Here is a 24508-nt window from a genome sequence, read left to right as displayed (position 1 = left end):
ATACTTTCCGTAAGATCTCTGTTTTTCTCTTTACGAGAAAATCGTCGCATGTTCAGTTAACTCGTGTGTGTTTGTTACACCAGTACTGCTGTTTCCTCTAAAGCGTATGCTTCTTTTCTCTTCAATTGACAGGTGTCACATCGTGACAGTTACTTTTCAAAAAAATGTTTTAATTGTTCGGAAGCCTTTTAACTACCTTTACAAATAAAAATGTTTCGGCGAAAGCTTTCTCTTTAATTTGAAGAACGTTTGTTTTCTTTATAACTCACTCGCTATCAAATTGTTAAGTTCAAGGAGGATTTTCCCGTACTGAAACTCGTAATTGTAGCCCTAAATCGTTCGCGTTCTTCAAATTAAAGAGAAAGCTTTCACCGAAACATTTTTATTTGTAAAGGTAGTTAAAAGGCTTCCGAACAAATTTTCAAACATATTTTTGAAAAGTAACTGTCACGATATGACATCTGTCAATTGAAGTGTAAAGAAGCATACGCTTTTGAAGAAACAGCAGTATACTGCTGTGACAAACTCACACGAGTTAACCGATCGTGCGACGATTTTCTCGTGAAGAAATAAACAGAGATCTTACGGAAAGTAATTTTTATTTCCAACGACGATTAATCTTCGAAGATTTACCTCTGCTCCGTTTCAAAATGTCACGGAAAGTCAAATTGTAAGTGAATGCAAATATGTGTTTTGGAGTTGTCAGTCTGCTTTTTTCTGTAATGGCGTGTGTAAATCGGTTTTTCTTCCACCGAAAAGCTGCAGTCAATGAGACTCTTTCTACCTAGACACAAGGAGATTTAATGCGACTTCTATTTGGAGTTGTCAGTCTGCTTTTTTTCTGTAATGGCGTGTGTAAATCGGTTTTTCTTCCACCGAAAAGCTGAAGTCAATGAGACTCTTTCTACCTAGACACAAGGAGTTTTAATGCGACTTTTATTCATCGAATTCCTGCGTTTCTGCCGTGAAATTTACGACGAAAGTGTATTTTAAGATATTGAACTGTTGTTGAATAAAATTCTTTCTTTGTTAACCTAAACTTATAAAATCGTTTATATCTGGCGCTTGTCAAACCCATTTGTAGCTTAAAGGTCAAACAGAGATTGTCACTCACTGAATTGGCTTGCCATTAAGTTTTGTGGTCGCCTTAGTATGAAATTGTCTTTTTTGTTGTTGTTGTTGTTAAGTCCGCGTTTTACTAGTCCACGTTTTACTAGTCCGCGGTTTACTAGTCCACGTTTTACTAGTCCGCGTTTTACTAGTCCAGTCCAGTCCAGTCCAGTCTACGAAATACCATATGCCAATTTTAATAGGTATTTGAATCCGATGGCGGTAATGATAACCATTGCGTAATTTGATTTATTTCATAGTGGGGCTTCCACGCGCGCTTCGCGCGTGGGGGTCAGAGCCCCATACCAATGGAATATGGTCAACCTCTTTTCGTTTGGTTGTCACGTGACTGACCAAGCGTACGTACGTACGTGCCCTCTGTTATGTATACTAAAGTACTATAAGCATCATGAGATGCAATAAACCACGAGGTTTGGAATTCAATATGGCTGTTGTATGATACAGTCGCATTTTTCGTTCATTTGCGATCGAGTTAGACTTTGTGGAACTCAGAATGTAAAGTAACAATGCTATAGAATACTCTGCTTGGAAAAAAATGGATATCCAGGTCTTAAAGGTGACAGAATAAGCTCTCGAGTCAACGACACTACGATTCTCTAAGGCGATGCGAATTATGGACGTAAAGTGAAAACCGAATTTTCGGACTTCAAGCAGGGCTTAGCGACAATTTCACGATTCGATGGCCCGGTAAATATTATGTACGAGTAACAATGTGTTCAAAAAGTATCGGTTAATAGAAGATTTTGCGTCAAATCGAAGTTTTTCAGAATTTTCAAGATAACGCTGCGCAATTTCTGGCTTTGAAGGCAAGTAAACAACGATCTAAGCATGATGAATTTTACCACGTGGGCTTTGTACACGTAAGAAATTCGTACGTTTTTCGCTTATAACAGGAAACCAAAAACTGGTTTGAATAAATTTGTCGTCCCGAAATATTTTAATACATGTAAAGAAATTTAATTGCAAAATTTTCACTTATTGGGAGCTCCGCTTTTAGGATTAGTTGAATCTATATATTACATACTGAGATTTACAGTGTGAAGTACTACCATTCGTGTCTCTAATTGGACGAACGATGTGTTTTCACAGTCGTTCGCTGCCAATCTTTGAAAATGGGTCGATCAGTAGGAAAAAAATCTCGGTGTGTATAATGCTAAAAACATCAAACCATGAAAAGTGCGATCACTCGTTCAATTTTTCTGATGCATCACAACTCGTGAATGAATTCGTTCGTGCGCACTTTCCATGGAATAACCTCTAGGTCTCACTTGTGTATCACAGCTATTGTGAACCTTGACAGCTTTTCATCCACCGAGCTGCTGTATACCGACAGTTGCGAACTGTTTTGACTGTTAAACACGTAGTTGATTTTGAATACAGAAATAATAATAATAATAATAATAATAATAATAATAATAATAATAATAATAATAATTTAGCAATGGACATTCCACTGGGTGGCTCTTCTTGTCCACTGTTTCCAGATCGAATTGGAATTTGAAATATTGGTTTTTGCGGAGGGAGGAAAACCGGAGAACCTGGAGAAAGCACAGGTCCGGGAATCGAACCCGGACCACAGTGGTGGGAGGCGAGTGCTCTCACCACTGCGCCATCCCTGCTCCACAAGGCATTTGCCGCTATGGCAGCAAACCTAGTCTCCTCTCGCAGCCGTTCTTTGTGTCGGAATCCCTGTGTCTCCCTCCCTACAAACGGCTGCTCGTGTTGACCAAACATTCCATTCCCTTTGTTTCCTTCAACCAATGAGCGTTGAGCAGTTGTTCGGGACCCGCCAATCAGGAAGTGAAAAGTTGCACATGAGTTTACTGGGGAACATCTCTCAAAACTTCACCAAATTTCATGTTTGTAGAGCTAAATATGTCATTATTTTTCAATTTTTATGGGTGATACCTCGAAGAAAATAACTTGCAGTAATTTATTTGGATGTCTCCTATGTACGTCAACAGTTTCGACAAAAGAAAGAGTTAGAATCTTCAGAAGATCGGCTGATGTAGCGAGCGTCATAAGTTTAGCACTGGGTATAAATTTGGAAGCTTTCGACATTTATTTGAATTCTACTTTATATATATATATATGTCTCAAATGCTACTGAAAAGTTGCCAAGATTAAGAAATTAGAAAACGATCTCCAACAGCTACAAATTAAACTGAAAGCTGGCTATGATTCCATTCAAGATCGCCGGGTTAAAAGACTTCAACCATCACTTGACAGCGACTCGAACACAAAGTGACCTTTTGTAGCGAAAGCTCTCGATTTCACCGGCCCTAGCACATGTACTTCTTGCCTCCAAGTCCTACAGTTGAATCGCCAGTATCTCTGCCTTGTGCGCCTCAATCTTCTAGTGCATCAGCTATACTGCTACCTATTCTACCCGTCAGTCCAATAATCGCTGAGAAATCGCCGCATGTTCACACGACAAAGCTCGCAGCTCCAGTATCATCTACTCCAAAGCCATGGCCGACCGAACCTAAAGTCAGCTCGTGCATTGAATACCCAAGCAAAACTATCAATAAGAAACTTGGTCCAGACGTGAAAGCTATTGCCTAGGCTTTGGCTCAGGGTCCCCCTTTAAGATTTGCTTATGCAACTTTAAAGTCTAACTCGATGCGCAAGCATATTATCCAAAGGGTCTTACGTATTGTCTCTGGAAAAATAACTGGGCTTTTCTTATTGAAAAAACCATCATTGCTCCGAAGAAGCTCAAAGAAAGATTTTGGAAATTTCGATCTAAAGCCGGAGAATTTTTGACGAATGGAGGGAGAGAGCACCAGTATTCTACTCGTTCCTGTTGACAAGTTGCACAACAAACATTTTGAAAAGCATTGGCGAGATGAATATATTATGAGCCTTTCAGATTTCGGAAGGCGGCACTGATATTGGTCAATCGGCTGGGATTGAATGTTTGGTCAACACGAGCAGCCGTTTGTGGGGAGGGAGACACAGGGATTCCGAGACAAAGAACGGCTGCGAGAGGAGACTACAGCAAACCCGAAACGGAAAAATTTAGCTGTCTCGACTCTTGATGTGTGGCTCATATAGCGACTTTCACTAACTTGTCAAGAGAAATTATGGTTATGTATGCCCCTCCGAAAAAAAAAATTAAATAAATTAGTTGAAATTGACTGGGTGTTATCGATCGAATTTTATACCTTTTAGATAAAAGCTATCCCTTAATTAGAGCCTGCCATCACATCCTCGCCTTTTCCGTATAAACTTTACATCATGATAAGATAAATAGATAAGCTAGAAGTAATCAGAGATTAATGAAGAGTGTTCATTTTTGTTCCTTTTATTCATCAAAGTTTTCACGATGGTTTTACATTTTATCGTTTTGTTGCCAATTCAACAAAAGAAAACATCAAAAAATATTTACTGCTGGGTCTTTGCACTATCACCATACAGCAATTAAGTGAGTTTAGCAGTGTGCCAAACTGAACCCGTGAATGAATGTAAAGCTCAGTAGGTTTTTTTCCTTTCAATGATTATCGTTCGGCCAACCTGCAACTTGAAAACTGCTGTCGCCCTTACAAACGAATGCATGTCTTTTACGAATAACGGACGCATAAAATTGGGAATTTTTGTCTTCGACCGTTGAGTCATTCATGCACCCGTAGGGGTCTTTTGATATGTAAAAAGCGTTTACTGTGAGCGAAACTGTGAATCTAACTCAGTACACACTTACAATACTGCACGACAGTTTCCTTCAAATTTTGTCTCACTTCTCTGATCTTCCAGCAATAGAGAAACGGATTCAGAGAAGAATTTAGGTAGACTAAAGTGGCAGTTGCTAACCAAGTAATGTAATACTGGTCTCCCTTATAGATCCTGAGCACAGTTACGCAGCAAAACGGAACATAACAGCCCAACAAAGTCACCTGAATCCAAAAAACGGTGGATACGGTGTTTTTGTACCGTTCTATATTCAGGCCAATTCTTCCCTCCTTCGGTTGTCCTTGGCGGAGTTGTATTTGAATTTGACGATGACGCAACAAAAGGTGGATCTTGGTGTAAGAAAAGATCGATGTTAGCATGCAAAGGGCAGCACAGATGGAAGCAATTATCCAAGCGATGCGGGAACTCCAAACCTCTAACGCGCCACACGAAATACCAATCAGCCAAGACGACGCCGCAAACGCTCTAACGCGACTCATTGTTACAACCTGTTTGTACCTCAGTCCCAAAGACAAGGCTAAGAGCCGATCAACACTGATCGCTGTCGAGGTAAGCACTGACACTCCACAAAGCATGATACTCACAGCAGGATTTATTTTACCGATGTATGTTCTTGCTCTTGTGTACACCCTTGTTAAGTAACACAGCAGAAAGGTTGCATGTAATGCATGTGAAATTAGCCCAACCGAGAGATCTGTAACTGCTAGTGCTAGAAATAAATGTTTTGTGGGCGTATGAAGCGTCGTGACTTTCTTAAGGGAAATTAGGATGAAGACGTTGCCTAGAAATGCAGTTATCGAGAGGAAAATATTGATGGCTGCCAAAGAAGCAATGACACTTGTTCGCCACAGCGTTCTTGGGTTATCTGGCGTACTTGTGAAGTTCATCTCTGTGTAGTCTGCCATTGTTCCTGCGGCTGTTCCTTCGGTTTCGTTTACCTTTTCCGACGAAGAAGAAGGAAACCTTCAAGTTTCTGCGATTCAAAGCAGTTAGTGTTGCTAATTAAAAGAGGCCGTGCAGTTTTATGCCGCACTTGTAAATCACAGCTATTGTTAGCCATTGCAGCTTTAAACATACAGCTGGTGTATACAGACAGTTGCATTGTGAGCTGTGTGCTCGAAACATTTCCATTATTTTCAGTGGGATAAACTAGAATACGTTGCTGATTTTGATTACACAATTCATTTTAAAACAGATTTGCTGCTATGACAACAAAGCCAAAACAGAAAAATTCGGCCTGTCCTGATGTGTTGTTTACATTGAGACTTTTACTTACTATTTAAGGTCTTAAGTAATAAATGCTGCTTCTGACAAGAAAAATATTAAGTCGGTCGACTTGACTGATGGTTTTCGATCAAAATAAATACCTTCTTGTGTTTCCTTTGAGGACGATATGTAAATGTCATTAAACATTTAAAAAAATTGTCGCCAATTTAAGTAAATGAGGATTTTTGAGAAAACAGACGTTATCACAACCAATATACACGGCCAAATAGGAAACTGGCCCCTTGCCGAAGGTTCTCAACGGGCCAAAACCTACCGACAGCTTCTATTGCACTATCCCCCCTCCCCCTGCTCCCCAATAAAGAAAAAACAAACTCAGAGAAAGGAAGATAAAAAAAATTTCATTTTTCTGTCCGTTTAATTTTGCACGATTAAGGAAAAAAGATTTCCTAATCTTTGTTAACATTAACTTATTTCTGATTGGCCACCAGCGAACGTATAACTATATTATAAAGGGGTTTCTGCTTTGCATTTTGTTCTGTAAAATATGACTTTTCTTCACAAGAATAAAAAAAACACATTCAATGAATATCAACAAAAAGGGGGAGAACTGTCTCTTTAGAAGGATACGCCCCTAAAGAGGGTATGAATTAGATATATAAATAAATAATAACAAAAATGAAACTAAAAAGAAAATAGAAAAGTAATATGTTTTTAATTTTTTCAATCAAATTAAAAATGCTTTGGTTTATCATTTAATATCTACAACAATTCATATGAAGTATATCACTCCATATGTATTTACACTCTTAATTAAAATATCTCAGCGATTATTCCGTTAAAAAGGCAACCTTGAGTTGAAAAATTCGGCTTCAAGCAAGTCATTTGAGTTCTACCACTTCAATTAACCCTTTAACTCCCAAATCTCATCAATAATTTTCCTTACTCTCTGTTAAACAATTCTTGTGAAAATATTTAAGAGAATTTGGTGTTACACAAGGTGTAATATGCGCACAATACTGTACTGACGATGTAACGAGAACTTCTGTGGAAGTCACTCTGGGAGTTAAAGAGTTAAGGTGTTAGAAAATTAAATGATACTAAATAGGGAATTAAAGCAAACTACGACGGCCATGGCAACGAGAATGTGGAAAAACAATAGATGTAATTGGCAGAACAATAGCCCAGCACGTGCGTTTTATAACTTTGTACATTTCTTAGCCGTCTTTTGCAAAACAACAACGTGAAATCACCAAAATTTGCGTCGTCTGCGAACCTAAACCGCGGCGGCAAATTATTTAAATTTACATTTGGAACTCTACGCTACTTTTATGCGTTATGTTGAGTTTGGGGTCTGGCGCCCTATGAGACGGTAAACACATGCAGCCATTTTCTAACTAAAAGTGGAAACTCATTTTTTAATCGAGGTCTTCCGTGGCGTTGCCGTCGTGACTGCTTAAGTTCCCTAATAGGGACTTTAGGGACCTTAAGCAACCACGACGGCGACGGCAACGAGGACGTGGAAAAACAAGAGATCTAATCGGCAGAACAATAGCTCAGCACGTGCGTTTTGAAACTTTGTACATTTCTTAGCCGTCCTATGCAAAACAACAACGTGAAATCGCCAAATTTTGCGCCGTCTGCGAACCGAAACCGCGACGGCACATTATTTTAATTTCCATTTGGAACTCAACGCCATTTCTATACGTCTTGTTGAAGTTGAGCTGTGGCGCCTTATGAGATAGTAAGCTCATGAAGCCATTTTTGAAATTCTGACTAAGAGTAGAAATTCATTTTTTAATCGAAGTCTTCCTTGGCGTTGCCGTCCTGACTGCTTAAGGTCCCTTTTAAGCAGTCAGGACGGCAACGCCACGGAAGACCTCGATTAAAACATGAGTTTCTACTTTTATTTAGCATTTCGAAAATGGCTGCAGGTATTTACCGTCTCATAGGGCGCAATCGCCGTCTTTTGCAAAAGACGGCTAAGAAATGTACAAAGTTTTAAAACGCACGTGCTGGGCTATTGTTCTGCCAATTAGATCATTTGTTTTTCCACGTCCTCGTTGCCGTCGTCGTCGTGGTTTCTTAAGGTCCCTAATGACTCCCTTATGACGGTGAAAGAAGCCGTTCATGGATGTAAGTACTTGAAGGCCATGATAAGGCATACAACCAAAAGACCTTGAGCGTATTTATTTCGACAAAAAAAAAAACAAGCATTCGATACGAATGGACTAAATCAGCACATCAGTTGTAGTCCAATCTGCAGTTACGTTTGAGTGTAGAAGGAAATTTGCGCTTCATAAGTTTTTTCTCTTTTTGAGTAATCTAATTTTTGCGTTGTCAATCTATGAAGCATCTTCGTTATCCAAAGAATTCGTCCGAGATTTTTGAATTTTGTCATTCTGATCTGTTCGAATCGACCCATTCCTTAGTCATCCCTATTATTTCTTTTTTATTCATTGTTTTTTACGTTGTGTTTGTGTTTTTTTCTATCTTATCAAACAATCACTCCGTAGCCTCTTTAAGTTTCCAGGCAGAATTACGTGTTGTATAAAATAATTCAATCTACCATTAGGCAGCTTCTTTAGAACACAACAGTCAATCGTCTGCGCATGTGCCAATTTTGTAACAGCTAGGTCTAGCTAGTTGGCGTGGCTTTATGGCTGTAAAGGCCAATCAGTTAGAAGCCACCACAAAAACCGGCAAGCCACCGTCTATTCAAACCGTATAACGTTTCAGTTATAAAGCTAACAACAAAATTGTGAATCAACGGGATACCTGTAATTAAATAAGCTTATGTTCGAAAAGTCTATATTAATTTTTCCTTTACCCTATTTTTATTTCCTTTTGCAGATTTCGATAGACTTTTAAATTTTGTTTTCGCAAATTTGGTGTGACAGCTTATGTTTCCTTCTTTCTGACACCTTTAGGAGCGCAGTTCCTAAAATACTTCCTCGTCGCATTGTGAACAAGTCTAGTTTCAGGAATATTTTTCGACCTTATCTGCTCTTAATGTAACCCCTGATATTTAATCTGGATTGAAATGGAGTTGGTAGAACAAACAATGCGAGAAAAATACCCTAAGCTAGTGTAGTTGGGCACAAAACTGCGGGGACTGTTCGTCAAGCAGATAGTAACTATATCTGTCTCGTTCAGATTTTCGCATTCAAAGCTAAATGAGATCTCCCTTTGTCACGATTAGCCTTTAGTTTAAAACTTCCTTTTCTTAATGCTGATTTTCCGCACCGTTTATTCTGAACCGTATGGTAAATTGGCATTAATTTAACACACGTTAATTATTCTAAGTGTTTATGTTTATAACAAGGCACACATATTTAGCCGACCTGACGTCACGTGGATACGCTCCATTTGATATACAACGGTCATCAAAGGCGTAGGTATAATGGTATCCAGTTCCCACTCTCAAACACGCGAATTTAGAAACCTGGTGACAGTTGATGTGGACATTTTCTTGAGAGTACCGTCCTCAATATCGTCGTTGGTAGAGGAGCGCGCTCTACGTAAAGTGTTTGTACCACTCTTGATATGTTTATTTTTATCCTTCATAAGGCGAGAATGCATAAAAGCTACTTTTAAAGCCAGCCTCTTCACTTCATCCTGCAGAAGAGAACGCCCACATATTAATGTCCTCGTAATTGTACAAAATGTTTTTGTTGTTCGATTTGTTTGAAGTAAAAAATAAAAATAAAAAAAACTCCATTCCACGCAAATCGGCTAAAAGAAATAACACTCGTTACGTAACGAAAATGGCTCCACATTTGAAGTCTCTTGGTGTGACTGACCACTGTTCCCAGGGACTGGAAGGGAGAGGACTGGCCAATCAACTGAACCACCTCAACCAAGATGACGCCCAGGATCCTCTACAACTTTAACTCCTACCCAGTCTCCCGCGATTTTCTTAGCCTTCACGCCGGAAGCTTTGGCCAAGAAAGATTTCTGATGACTGTGAAAATCGTTTCTGCATAAACTGGAAAAAAAAAAGCCGGTATCGACCAGAAGAGCCATCGAACCACGCTGTTGACTATATTACTATATTGTGGATGAGAATTGGTCAACACTGGTGCTGAGCAAGCGATCGATCTCATTTCAACGTAATTCCTGCTACCCAAACTTGCTTAGTGCTCGTTTGTTACATCCTATGAAAAAGTAAACTGATATAACATCGTAGATGTATCACCTTTAGGTCTTTGTTTTCCCTTTCTAATGTTGCCACATCAGTCGAATAACTACCGTTAGGAGTCTGAGGCGAGTCACTAGGCTGACGGCCAACAGTAAGTCGCCGGTCAACCTCTTTTCCCCGTGTCTTTCGCAATAACCGGAGCTGTTAAAAAAGATGTAATAATAGTAATAAATTGAAAACATAGAATTGTTATAACGAAAGCGCTATTCCCTAAAAGCAGATATTACAAAAAATGATCAGACCAATTCAAATCAAATGAACACAGAACAAATAACCAGGCATAAAATTGAGATAGAATATATGAAGGACAACATTAGATTGCATAGAAATTATAAAAGAAAAAAATGCAAACATTTCATATGCTAGCCTTTTCCAGGCACTCAGCAAGTAAAATAGTGTAAAATCCGTGCAAAGTAGTAAACGGCGAAAAACAAGGGAAGTGTGGGTCGGTTCATTCATTACGCGACTCGACGCAAGCCTCCCTCATCTTTTTCAATCCTCCGCTGCCTTCGTGCCGCTATTCATATAACAGGTAGTAAACAACGAAATCGATAAAGTTGCCTGGCTATCCTTTTGCTAGGTTTAGCCAAAAATCATCGTTAACAATGTATCACAACTATGCTTGCCTTTGGAATGAATAGGAACAGTATTGCAACAGAAGCTGTCATCTGAATAAGAATAAATTCCGTGGCAAAAAGAATATCAGGATTGGTGTTGTTAGCAGTGAGAATTCTAGGACAGAGAGACGAGATCAAGCATGTCAGAGGTTGTCTTAAACATGAAATAAGTAGTAAAAAGCAAAAAAGAGCTTCGTTTAGATAGCTCCGTAAATAATGCTAGCCAGTTGTAAGAAGCAGTCATTTTCACTGCCGCTTAAACTTACGATAATAATTGCCATTCAAAACTAAGTCATTTTTATAGGTTTTATGGATGTACATCCTGTAAGTTAGGTGTAAGGGACAAATAATGGTTTTCTCAAGATACATGTTTGATATGGAGATTCAGAATAAAATTCCTCCAGAAAATCGGAACAGTTTGTCCACCAAGTTGTCTTCGACGCTCATAGATCATGCGGTAACGGCCGGCGGGGTATTTTCTCTTGCGCATGCTCATTTCCATTGACTTGAATGACGGCTCTTAGTCTACACACAAACGTCATAAAATCTGTTTGTACTACTTATTTTGTGGGAGGCGCGGCTGCTTTAAGTTCAGCGCGTTAACTTTCGTATCGCTGGCTCATTTGTGTCCTTCTCTTCACCCGGAGTATAAATGGGTACTGGCGAATTGTCAGAGAAGCCTGATGAAATACTGAGGGGCAAACTGTGAGAGACAACCATCCCAAGTGGAGGCGAGGAGGGGAGGGGGAGGGTGGAGGTTGTAGCTTCACTTCAGACAACAGAAACCGAGATAAGCTTCAGCTGGATGGGCCACTTAGCACAAGTGCAAACCATTTTTTAGTCCTAATTAAGCTCGTTTCCTTCTGTTGGTATTAATTTAAAGGTGTTTGGTGCTTGTAAATTGTCCACCCTTTTCACCCATCATCCTTCCTCTCCCCACCTCAACAACTTACTTCAACACGGCAACAAAGCATGTAATAAACATGGCGTTGTAAACAGCCAAAGTAGTAAATCTAGTTTCATTGTAGGCTGATGGCGCCTTTCGAACCCGGAAGCATAAAAGCATGGCACCAACCAGTAAAATGAGGTCACCTGTGTGAGAGAAATTTGAAAAATAAAATTCAAACGTCTTTTATGTTGTAGAGAAAGGCTGACGTGTTTGGGAATCACTTTCCTTCCATAATTTACATTTCAGGGCTTCGAATGCGACATTGAGAATTTTCCATTAACCAAACTACACCAAATTACCAGATAAGTAGGAAAGCAACTCCAGTGCAAGGCGAGTTTCAAAGGGAAATTTCTGGATCTCAAAAAAGACCTCCTGTTTCCGATTGGAAACATTTTCTGTGGAACTACCTCTTCCATTTAAGAAACTTTTACCAATTCCAGGCCCCCCACAACCACATCTTCAGAAAACAGTAGTTCAAACTTACCAAACAAGATGGCATAATTCATTGGATCGTACGCGCACTGTTTAAATCTCAGATCGCCCGTGCTGTGCTTCACTTGTGGGGGCGTGAATAAAGTCCACATGATGAGAAAAACTACAGCGGAGGCGCAGAGTATGGCTAGACGACCAGCTATCATACCGTCTGTTACATCAACTCGCCTGGGTGAACGAGCGCGAAATGAAGCTGACACTCTGGGAAAATAAAAGCATTAATAGCTAGGGTTAATGCTGAGTTCAGTTGTCGAATAAGGAAAGATGTTCAACATTTTTCAAAAGCGTGAACGAAAGAAAACCTGAAATCCCGCGAGGATTCGAATCCCAACCTACACCGTCACCATCGCCAAAAATTAACAACCACAACAATAACAACAACAAGAGCCACAAAAACAATGGCTTAAGCCAGCAGTCATATTACTGTACCTCCAAACTTTTAGCGTAAGAATTCCATAGACAAGAAAAAAGCCGCATTGGTAAAGCCACACTTCTATGGTACACGACAAAGGAGAAGGGTCCACATACGAAGCTCCTAACTAAAGCAACAATATTCACCATTAGTTATCATAGTTTTCAATGACATTAGTTTATAGTATAATGACAATGATAATGATAATAATATATAACATGAATGTGATATAAAGCATGAATTGTATTTTAATCTTTTGACTGCTAAGATATTCTCTGAGCTAATTCTCTCGGCTAATGACCACACATGTGGGTCAATGTTGTATCACGGCAAATTGTCCTAGTTGATCACTTTCGCATTTCTCCTGCTTGCTTGATCATGAGTTTATACACTAATCAATCATGGGTGAAACCGCTGACAATGAAGCCACATCATCCAACATAGTAATGAAGGACAGCATAAACATATACAGTCTTAACAAAACACGCCAAGTCGTCTTACCGATGAATACATCAAGATGGCGCCAAGAAGAAGAATCTGCAAAAACATTGGACTGGAAACTTCAAAGACCTTTAATAAATAACACAAAAAAGTGTCAGACGTTTCACCAATTTTGTTAGCGCTGCAGGACACACTTGTCATTGCCTTCGGGAAGATTTGAGGCGAGTCAGGGAGGGGTTCGCCGGGAGTCAGGCGCTCATTTTGAGTGCTGGAGCTCTTACAGACCTTTTCTACCGATTCGCGTAGTTCAAGGTTTCAAAATTTTCCTCGGGCGAAGAAAAACTTGGGCCGAATGCCATTAATGTAGCCCTTCTCGCAAGCTACACATTTTTTTGGACTCTTAGTCGCGCTTAGCAAAATACCATCTCCTTCTCTGACCCTATCTTCTTTATGAAAGAATGCTTTTCACATTGTTGACTCTAACAATATTACAGAGCCCTTTTTGATCACGAGTTTAGCGGGGTGGGGTAAGTCCGTCGACCTGAGAGCGGACTCGTGAGAGGTTTTCTCCTTCCAACTATCGGTACAGTGCGCATGTGAACAGTGTGACTGCCTTACACTTTCAGACATAATTGCTAGGTCACGCCAATGGAACACCACAAATGCTTATCTCTCGATCAGCCCTCTTCTTCTTTCAAAGTTGTCACTTATCAGTTTGTAGAACGTAATTCGGAGACCAACATTGAGAGGGACAAGCAAGGCGCACCAAGTGTCCCATCAAATGCGTCTGTGAGTAAAGGTTACCCATGAGCTACCAGTGGCTCAGTTGATAGAGAAACAGACTATAGAACTGGCTGGGATTCTCTTAACAAATATTCATCATCTTTCAACATAGTATTACCTCATTTTCTCTGAAGATAAATACTACCAGTCCAATGACTATGACCAGTACGACAGCCAAAGCGTTTATACTAATGAGAACTACTCGTGAGATCAGATTCACTTTGTACATGCAGGGACTGCCATCCGTGCATTCCTCACATCCTACGCTACACGGCACACATTCGAATTCTTTATCATACAAATTATTCTGCTTTTTTACTTTCTTGTCATACTCCTCCTCAATTTTGCTGCCGTTAAAGGATTTGGTGTCGGAATTGGTGTCAGGAAAGTAAAAGCCTCGTTCGCAAATACAGCGATAGCTGCCTCGTTTGAAGCCTTGGTTAGCGATCGGTACACACTGAAAGAAAAGAAACGGTTGCTTAGCGTAACCCTATGAATTTAAGCGACGCTGACCGCGCTTCATCATCATTCAACGAACAAGGTGATATTCCAATTTTTTGTACTCGACATTTCATGGTCTCGATTTGAGAAGGTTACCATCTACTTTTTCGGTTTGGCCCTGTGATCGGTTTTCTATGTAGATGGTACCAATTTCTGACGACACGCAGTAAATCACGCTACTCCTAAAGAACAGGGGTCCCCTTGAAGGGTGGGTTTGCACTAAAAGAATAAATATCAAGGGTAAACATCAGAGTGGATGGGGAAGGAAAGAGTATTCTTTCTTGCTCCTCCCACTCTCCTTCCAATCATTTATTATTTACCCCTCTGCTTTAACTGGGGGAATATAAGATGGCACAAAAGCGTTTCAGCGTCGTTCGCGAAAAATACCCTGGCATCGCGCAATTCACGTCGGGAAAGTTTAAGTCCAAGTGGATTGCTTGTTAAGTGCAAAATCTGATTGAGAAAGAATCCAGAGGAATGAAAATGGATCCATTGTTGTGTCTTACCCGTGTGGAAGGCCGTTTACATTTGTGTGTGCCCAAGAAGTCGAGCAGCTTTTCAGAATCGGTACTTCGGGTTTTGTCACTCGTTCCATTCTTCCCTCCGCTTCCTTTAGCCGAAGTGTCTTGAGGATCACACTGGTTTATGTCGATGCTGCTCAATTCAACGTCAATGCTTACAACACCACTGAAATGAAAATAATTAAAAAAATAAACCTTAGTTTACAATTATTGGCCGAAGGCGGAGAGAATTTTGTTGAATAATCCCCCGAGACGAAGTTGAGGGAATTATTAGTAGAATTGCTCAAGTGCTTGCGAATTCTGTTGTACATATTCGTTTTGATGCTGAAACCACTCTATTATAAGTGTTCTGATAGCTCGTAGTGAGATAAAGAACCAGTTTCCTCTACAATTTTATAGGTTCGTTGAATTCAATCAGCAAAAACTTCATATCTTTCTTTGGAAAAGTGTTACTCCAAACTTTACAGCATCTTTCGCGCTCTTCGGAACCATTTTTTCTTTTTTTTTTTTTTAATCACGTCCATTACTTCCTCAGTGGCACTAACTAAACGCGAAATTTAGCGTTCCTACCATAATCTCCTCGCGCGAAATTATTATAGCGAAATATGACGCAATCCTCGACCAATCATAGTGCACACATCTGTATAATCACCAGAGCAATTAAACTTAAGAAATTATCTTTTTTTAATTCCAGGGTTGATAGTTAGTGTACTGTGGGTTTCCCACATGCAAAAGGGGGACAATGACACAGATTCGTGTCCCATGGTAAATGCTATAATGAAGAAAAAATTAATCAGCAATTGAAGCATCTAGAATTGTCTCTTTCCTTTTAATTATGGTGTTCCTTGGTCTTTTATTTTATTACTATTATTATTTTATTAATTTTTTTCTTTGATCTAGTCAAGCGCGCGCTATTTACATTTTTCGCGTTTTTAACATTCAAATGTAACGTACAACTGAAGATGACACGAGAATGTCGAAACATGTCTTGTAAATTTAAACTCAAAGTTGTTGTTTCTTTTTTGAAAGTTATTGTCACTCTGCTGTCTTTACGTCCTTTTGGTAACATTATCATGAAGAAGAAAAGATAAATTTAGGCTCAGTACCATAGAGAAGGGTTGGCATTTTCACTACTCGGCGTTAGCGATGGGAAGAAATCAACAGTTTCCCATGGCAATCAAGGGAGACCTATGGTAGAGTATGCGCTGGTTCCTATTTTCATTTTTGTTCATTCTTCGCCGGATTTTAGGCCTTTTGGTTTTGAAACTTGCTCTGTGTTTTTTAACAAAAGTCGTTCAGAAAAGTAAACATATCGTCCCAGATACCTCCGTTGACTGAATTATAATTCAATATCAAACTTGTAAAAAGAGGCGTTTACACCATTTTTATCCTTCTCAGACTGCGAAACCCCTAATGTTGATGAGCTGTGTAATTTTTCGTGCAAAGAATTTTGTGTCGTTAAAAATAGCATTTACAATTTTTCGAGTTCCTTCAGCATTTTCTCTGCCGCATTAATTCAGCTACCAAACCTTTTAGTATCATTGCAAGTACAGTTTAAGACTCATTTCTTTAAGAAGCTGAATGCTTGAATTTCCCAGTAACGGGAAGTGACTTTGATCCGAATATTTTTTAAATAGAAAAAAACAAAAAAAATTAGATTGAAAGTACACAAGCGAAAATGAAAATGTAAATTCAAATTTTACATGTCAGCTTACGACAAAAAGCCACTCAGCATCTTCAACAAAAGAATGAAACCAAATTGTCATTTTAAAAGAGATTCAAAATACAGCTTTATTCTTTCTGCTGCAAGAGTATTGACGAACGAAAGTTGTGAGTCAATAGTTTTTCTCTTATCAAGATAGTTATTATTCAAGTGAACACTTTGCATCACTGTGTCGCTCTCGGTATATAACTATTTGCGAATTAATGCCTTTTAGTTTTACCCAAACAACCTCGTTTGCCACAATTGATGGGAAATGAAATGGAATAAAATTCAGGACGTAGTAATAATATTTTTTACGTGACTGCTGATCGTGAATTAGGCGACTGTTTCAATGCAAGAGGCCATAACAATACTAAAAAATAAATCTTAGGCCTAAAAAACCGGTTGCTATCGGAGCGCTAGGAAGCGAAATTACACGCTATGAATTTCTGTACGTGACAGCACGGAAACTGACAAGATAGCCCTAACCTCAAATCAACTACATCGAGTCAATTACGTGCATCATTACGTGCTTAAAGGGCATAAGCTCGCAAAGAATTAAAAACGGTTTCATCTGCATGTTTACGGGCGAATTAATTAACTTTCGATTTCCTATTTCCGAGTCGATTTCAATTAACGGGCTTTCTTTGACCACGGCCACCTTGGGGCGAAAGAAAGCAGACAGTTTTTTAAGACGTAATTAGACAAGTTGCTGTATAATTATTTGGACTACGTGACAAGGGTAAGTGTCAAAATATCGGTAAAAATCTGCTCGTGAGCAGAACTTGCTTTTAGATTTCCATCTACTTCACCAAAGTGCGCTATTGGCCCTGATTGGTTTTGACCCAGACGTCGTCTTTCACACAAATTCGTCGTTGAAAAGAAAACGATTATCAAATTATAGCTGAAGAAGAAAACTACAGGGCTATACTGCACTCATATTCCGTCGTATTCAAGATCAATGAAGCGATAAATGACTATTCTGAACGAGTAAACTGAACTTACAAGAGTGTTTCATCCGTAATGATAAGATAATGAATTCTCCACAATTGACGGGGTGAATTTGATTAAGAAATCTAAGAGAAGTTACAATTTGATCAAGTTTAGGGAGATAAAACATAAAAATTGATACTCGTTTACCGGTTTCTTATTGGACGCACGTATATCACGACCATAAAAGTATTTTGAGCTTCCTGTTTTCTTTTCTTTTCAGTTTCATACGTTTTAAAAAACAAGCAAATCGGAAAACTAAAAACAAACTGAGCGGATATAAATCTTGAAATTTAACCTGGATCTTGGACGATAAATCTTGAACAGTTTCCTCTCTAATTATTAGTCATCAAACAAATTAGTACCTAAATTAAAGTGGACCCGAAAACAATCGGATATTTCCACACACAATATTTCCACACACAATTTTTTGGATGAGCGCATAATCATAAGTCGTCTGTATCGATGAATAAAGAGTCATAACTGCAAGGTTTGTACAACTACGAGATGCGCCTAATAACGGATGGTAGATGTACGCTTAAGTGTAAACAAAAAAAGAAAAGCTTTGCACGAAATCGATTGTTAATTTTTAATAGCAGCAAACAGACACGCAAAAATGTCATGAAATAAAATAGCAAGATACTCACAGAAATTTGTTTGATTCGTTAAAAAATGGAGCCAAAAATGTGATCATCCATATGTAACCCCCAAAGCAATCAAAGTAAGGTCGAGTCCAGTGACCATCCAGATCGTAGCGAACAACTGGAACGTATTTCCTGTAAGACTTTGGTGCCATCGATTGATTCAGACGAATAGAATATATTTCTTCAGCGTTTGGGCTTATCGTTCGGTTTAAACTTTTGTTGCGTGGTTCCCACCACCAAATTGTCTCTGGACTTGTTAAATAATCATGACCAACGGCTATATCTTTTACATGAATTGAGCCATTGTAAGCCTTGTCTCTGAATGCATATGGACAAAATCTCTCGTAGTTCCGATACTGGTTCTTTTCAAAACAAATCGCTGAACCAAAAACGGACGGCGAAAATCGAACATTCGATCGCACTACGTTGTAAAGCAATGTGTCATTTTCCACCATAGAGAAGCCATCCGCGGTTTTCACGCGCCATAAAGATGTCAACAGATTTGCAACTTCGATCGCGAGCAATGCCTCGCTTTTCCAGCGAGCGCTCTCGAATCTAATGTCAAGAATAACCGACTTATTCGATGCGCAGGATTTGTTTTTCGCCTGGCGTACCTCTTCCACAAATCGCAATGCCTTTTTAAGATGGTCCCTGTGCGTGTCCGAACCAGAGGGACCGCTCTCTTCTCCGTGTTTGAAGCTGTGATCCGTGTTCGCTTCAGCAAATATAATCCCGCGGCTTCTGTAATCAAAGCCTGCAAGAAAGAGACAGTAGACCAAACCCCAAAGCTGACCTATTTTTGTCTTCATATCCTCCAATTCAGAACATTCTGTAGCCGAGAGAACATCTCTTAAACGATGGTTGAAACTGAAACCATCTCTGTGTGTCACATGCTTTCATCAGGTCACAACACGTTATTCTGCTGACTTCCGAACGATGTATAGATTATGGAGCATAATAGATACACTGGGTTTCGTAACGCTTTCTCGTCACGCTCTCTAAACGTCCTCGCTGGCGGTCAATGTCGAAAAATAGTCTTTAAATTATGCTCGACTCTCTCGCAAGCCTTGTCTAATTGCCGAGTAAAACAAACAAAATTGTAATGGTTTTTGTGAATATGAAAAAACCTTTTTTGCATATTCGATTTCCTGATGTACTTTCTAAATGTACAAAAGAAGAGTATTTGTAATCAATGGGAAGACAGCCGACAAGCTCTCGGTAATTAAAACCATTTCACCGGACAAGAACCGGAAGTATAGATAAGAAATAAACCAGCATGCTTTTAGTGCTTTAGTAGGGAACATGTAGGATCTATAAAAGCGTATTCTTGTATCTCCTTAGGCCTAAAACATGTTGTATAACGAATGTATTACATCGGGTTTCTTAACAAAAAATTGAATACACCTTCAGAGTGAGCTGATTTATGGCCCCCATAAACAGAAAATCCCTTTGTGAAAACCCCTATCTTGACGTGTTGCTAGATGACCTATGATCACGTCGACCAGAAATTCCCTAATAGATAAAGACAAAGTCAACCTCGGTATGTCACTTTTTTCATATTACCAACAAGAAGGATTGCAATTTGCGAGTATCAGAATAATGCATTATTGTGTTCTTTCTTCATCTTGGATGATAATGAAATGTTTGTCTCAACTTCTAGATCTGCAAAGGTACTAACCCAGAATTAATTTCTTTTAAGCGAGGTTGAATTGCTTTCAATATTCTGCGCTTTTTCCTTCACGTTGGGGGCTAAATATGACACAAGAAAACATCACCAGTATACCTTATCAAACGAAATAGAGTTTTCAGTTTTGAAACAAAACACAAAACAATAAACAACTTGAATAAAGCTATACATGTAAAATAATGCATCTATCGTTTCATTTTCGAATGGCTCCGTGATAAACCATGTATCCTCCAGCATGACCACAAAAATAAAAACGTTTATAACGAGGAGAATTATATCATAATAATAAGTGGACTTTATAAAAATAATAGAGAGGAAGATCCAAATTAAAGACGTGCTGAAAGTTGCTAGTCAACACATATCATGTTGTGGCTAGGAAATATGAATTTTTCATTTTTCAATTTGTTTTTTTCGCTCTTTTAAAATCATCACTTTTAGCCTGAAACATCACCTGGCTTAGAGAAACTTTGTAAGAATGCCAATCTTTTTTTTTTTTTTTTTTTTTTTTTTCATTTTTTGAGGGCAATGGTGCTCACTGCACTGCTTTGTGGAAGAGTATCTGGGTTCATATCCAACAGTAAAGGGCTCGTTTCTCACAGCGGGAGCCATGTTTTTCTTTATCGTAAGCATATCACACATCGAGTGATATCTATCTTTGATGTACACAGAAGTATATTTTCAATTTAGTGGCTTTCATTATCAGATGTCCTTTCAAATGAGGATAGCATGGGGAGAATGGTAACGTTTGCATCGACTGAGACTTTCCGACCAGCCACATACGAGTTACCAAATATCCATGACACGACAGGCCTTTCTCAGCCCCGAAGCGTCAGAATTTATTTTCCTTTTTTCGAAATAACCTTTCTTTTCAACCGATGTAGCTGTTATTCACCAGCCGGTTACATACTAACAAGTTCAGACTTTTTTCTAGAGTTGTGTATATAAGATAGGAATCGAAGAAAGGCTGATAGTTTCTAAAGAAACTGTTTGGGGTTGCGTCGGTGGGGGTAACGAAATAATTTGAATATATCAACAAAGTTGAAATGGTAAATTGGCCACCGTTACTGTTATAAAAGCTGACGTTTCGAGCGTTAGCCCTTCGTCGGAGCGAATAGAGGATTTGTGGGTTGTGTATGCTTTTGAAGCCAGAAAATGGAGCTACGTGATTGGTGGGAACATGGCAACGAGAAAAACACGAATAAATTAGTGGAATGAAAATCGTTCGTTGATACCTGTGGGATTTAGACTGCCGGTTTGAAAGATGAGCCTTTGTTGAAGAGTTTTGCGGCTTTCCGTGCTACCTAAGTGTAATTAAGGAAAGACCGCAGATTGCCATATGTTGCTAAGTTAATCATTCTTAGCAACATATAAGACCTTGAGTGTTGGTCCGGCCAGGGCTTGAACCCTCGACCTCCCGCACAACAGTCCAGCGCTCAATCCATTGAACTAACTGGGAGACTTCGAATTCTCCGTGGTTCAATGAAGGACGGTTTAAATCTATACACACATATAGAAGATATAATACGGTTGCGAAAAGATATAACTTTTATGGTCTATTGCCAAGAACGATATATTATTGAGATACGAGAACATAAAATTCATATCTTTGAGCTAACGTGTAATCTTCTTTTCACAATATGGACAATAAACGTACATGATAGGCGTATTGAAAAGCTGGCTTAAATATAAATACTAGATCAATAGAAACACCTGGCGCCCAAATTATAAAAAAAATTTACCTATAACAGCGTCAGTTAGACCAAAATACGTGTGAATGATGTCATAGGCTTAATGAAAATTGGATAACTGAATCATCAGTTACTTTTACTTTCAGTCTTTCACTGCGAACCTGGGAAGGCCGTTCACTGAGCACGAAAATTAACACAACAAAAATTTACCTATGTTTTGTCACAGTTTTCGAGAAACTCCGGTCCTGCATTTTTGTTTCGTAGTTATCGTTTTCCTGTTGTTCGAAAAATGCACTTATGTCTTCGTCGCTTACCACAACAAATTTTGCGGCCATTTAATATTTCAAACAATAAACAAACTAGGTTCATTCAGCAAAGTTCGAAAAGGCGAGAATTGGGACGTCGTTGCTCAATATGGCCACTCATTCGCCACTCATATGCATGTTACAGACGAAAAATACGCCACTCGGTTCCCGGATGTAATGATCGTATTGATTCCACGAGTGTTTTTAGTCCTCGGTAAAAACTCGCGTCCACATGATAAATATTTATCTCTAGCAGCTCTTCTAGGACTCTTTGCGTCTCTAATGCAGCACTCATTAAGGACGACGTTCAGGAAAAAAATCATACTTCCAAAAGTAGTTGCCCACCATTACTTTACGTCTACGTGGATAATGTTTAAGTTCAAGATTTGTTTTTCTATTAAAGATTTAGCCAAAATAAAGTTACAGTTCGTTGAGAGGAAAACAATTTCAAATCGGCGATTTTAGTTTTGAACAATATTAAAATGTATTTTACTTTTTCTGCCTGTGACTATCTAAAATCCCCTGATAAGTGGACAACCACGAAACACTGTCTGTAGGGATGAAATGTAGTTGATTTTTTCTACCTATCACACGTTATACTCGCTCTACTATATGTATCGAGCACTGTTTTACAGATAGCAAGTCTAACTCTTCTATATACATTACAACCCCGATACAACGATCCTCGATATAACGATATTCCCGGTACAACGATAAATATGCTAATACCCAGCAAAAGTTACAGTACAATGTATGGGACAGAACCGCCGTCCACCGCTCCCTTGGCATATCATTATATCGGGGTTCCACTGTATATATATTTATTTATATATATATATATATATATATATATACACACAGGCGAAGCTCATCACCTCAGTTGTGATTTGAGCACTCTCGTATGGCAACATGCCTGCACTTGGTCCCGCAAGTGTAGCGCCCAGGCAATGGTTTATTCCAGAGCTTGGCCCAGTGTCTGCACTGCACTGACGAGACCCACATAGGTCGAAACAGTGTGCACCCTGTCTGCAGTTATATATATATATATATATATATATATATATATATATATATATATATATAGAATAAATGTTTGAAAAGAGAATTTTCCCTGAGTGGGATTTGAACCCACATCCCCCCTGTTACTAGTCAGGTGTGATGACCACTACACTGTCAGGACAACCATGCTGGTAACACTGCAATCAAAGATGTGATTTACGTGATCGGAGACGTGGTCTCCCGGGAAACTTAATTATCAAGGTGACAGGGTAGTCTCTCCGATCACGTAAATCACATCATCGATTGCCGTGTTGCCAGCATGGTTGTCCTGATAGTGTAGTGGTCATCACACCTGACTAGCAACAGGGGGACGTGGGTTCAAACCCACTCGGGGCAAATTTTCTTTTCAAACATTCATTCTATTCAAGTATGATTATTTGGGGTCTACAGGCTCAGAGTTTCCCTCGTATACAGAATTTATATATATAAACGATTATTTAGGAAAATAAATATTGAAACTTGGTACCACAGATCTGTTTCGAAAGGGTTAAAAGTCCTCTCTCGTCAGGTGGAGGACTTTTAACCCTTTCGAAACAGATCTGTAGTACCAAGTTTTAATTTTTATTTTCCTAAATAATCGTTTACAAAGCTCCATATGATTATAGAGCACTCTCCGATTCAAGGATAATGTTTTTTAAATTTTTACATTTGAATTTATATATATAGATATATATTGATCGTTTATTAGGCATGAAGCCCTTTTTAGGGTTTTTTCATTGTCATACGATGGTTTTTCGCCAGCTTGGAAGCTTTAGCGATCTCTAGCTCACGAGGAAAAACTTTAAGGCCATCTATGCCGCTTCTACCGTTGTTCATCCAGCAGAAATCATGCGATGAGGTCAGATCATGATTACCCTTAGTATTATCCCATCATTTTTATTATTATTACTATTATTAATATTCTTATATTATCATTATATGTTTCGTTGCACCTGTTCGATGACGGATAAGCTCTGTTGCATGCAACAATCTTCGATCGATGGAAACCTCGCATGTAAAGCCGTTTCAGAGTTAAATTGATTGACGCACGGTTGTTGATCAGTTGGTGGTGTTAATTGATTAGTTATAGAGAGGGTCTGATAACTATAAACCAATGCGAGAAAGAAACTTTTTGGGAAAACTAATCTATAAGTTAATGTGAAGGTACTTGTAGGCTCACGGGTGAGATTGAAAATGCTCAGAGAACTCTCGGTGGTATGTGCTGCTTGCATGAGTATAGATATTGTAGTCAAATGTTTTAGTGATCGAGTTCGCTTCATAATAAAACCAATTAAAACTGAGGGAAATAGAAAAATTATGCGTCTTAATTATTCAAAATCGGAGGAAAGCTGGGAAAGTCCCTCGCCGCCTGCGTTGATTGGAACAATGAAATACAATTAAGGCAACTGTCACCGAACAAAGAACGTTGTGGCATAATTTATTCAACTTGGTTTTTAAGACGCTAACGGCTGGTGTTTACCATTCATTTTAG

At 38.9% G+C, this 24508-nt stretch overlaps 2 protein-coding genes across 3 annotated transcripts; both read right to left on the bottom strand.

Annotated features, from left to right (window-relative positions):
- Positions 1 to 4422: 4422 nt before the first annotated feature.
- Positions 4423 to 6202, bottom strand: LOC148734645 (melanocyte-stimulating hormone receptor-like). Its single transcript, XM_088753438.1, has one exon. The coding sequence runs from the start codon at positions 5724 to 5726 to the stop codon at positions 4812 to 4814; it is 915 nt and encodes a 304-aa protein (XP_088609564.1). The 5' UTR covers positions 5727 to 6202; the 3' UTR covers positions 4423 to 4811.
- Positions 6203 to 6741: 539 nt separating this feature from the next.
- LOC111331008 (putative G protein-coupled receptor CG31760) lies at positions 6742 to 19319 on the bottom strand. Of its 2 annotated transcripts, none has more exons than XM_022936033.2 (10): positions 18302 to 19291; positions 14948 to 15128; positions 14059 to 14397; positions 13218 to 13286; positions 12734 to 12843; positions 12297 to 12505; positions 11817 to 11955; positions 10873 to 10978; positions 10244 to 10387; positions 6742 to 9663 (listed from the first exon to the last, which is right to left on the bottom strand). In XM_022936033.2, the coding sequence occupies exons 1-10, from the start codon at positions 19105 to 19107 to the stop codon at positions 9469 to 9471; spliced, it is 2298 nt and encodes a 765-aa protein (XP_022791768.2). In that variant the 5' UTR covers positions 19108 to 19291; the 3' UTR covers positions 6742 to 9468. The 2 variants fall into 2 exon arrangements, with proteins under 2 accessions (XP_022791768.2, XP_088609563.1); XM_088753437.1 differs by having other exon boundaries at positions 9573 to 10033; positions 18302 to 19319.
- Positions 19320 to 24508: the final 5189 nt, after the last annotated feature.

Source organism: Stylophora pistillata, chromosome 3 (assembly GCF_964205215.1).
Source record: "Stylophora pistillata chromosome 3, jaStyPist1.2, whole genome shotgun sequence".
Classification (NCBI taxonomy): domain Eukaryota; kingdom Metazoa; phylum Cnidaria; class Anthozoa; order Scleractinia; family Pocilloporidae; genus Stylophora; species Stylophora pistillata.
This window is presented reverse-complemented; position numbering and strand designations above follow the sequence as displayed.

Coding starts and splice junctions, on each gene's coding strand:
- LOC148734645 (XM_088753438.1), bottom strand. CDS start 5,726: ATGGCAGACTACACAGAGATGAACTTCACAAGTACGCCAGATAACCCA.
- LOC111331008 (XM_022936033.2), bottom strand. CDS start 19,107: ATGAAGACAAAAATAGGTCAGCTTTGGGGTTTGGTCTACTGTCTCTTT. Junction 12,506..12,733: donor CTTACGCTAAAAGTTTGGAG/GTACAGTAATAT, acceptor TTATTTTCCCAG/AGTGTCAGCTTCATTTCGCG. Junction 11,956..12,296: donor GAATTATGCCATCTTGTTTG/GTAAGTTTGAAC, acceptor TCTCTCACACAG/GTGACCTCATTTTACTGGTT.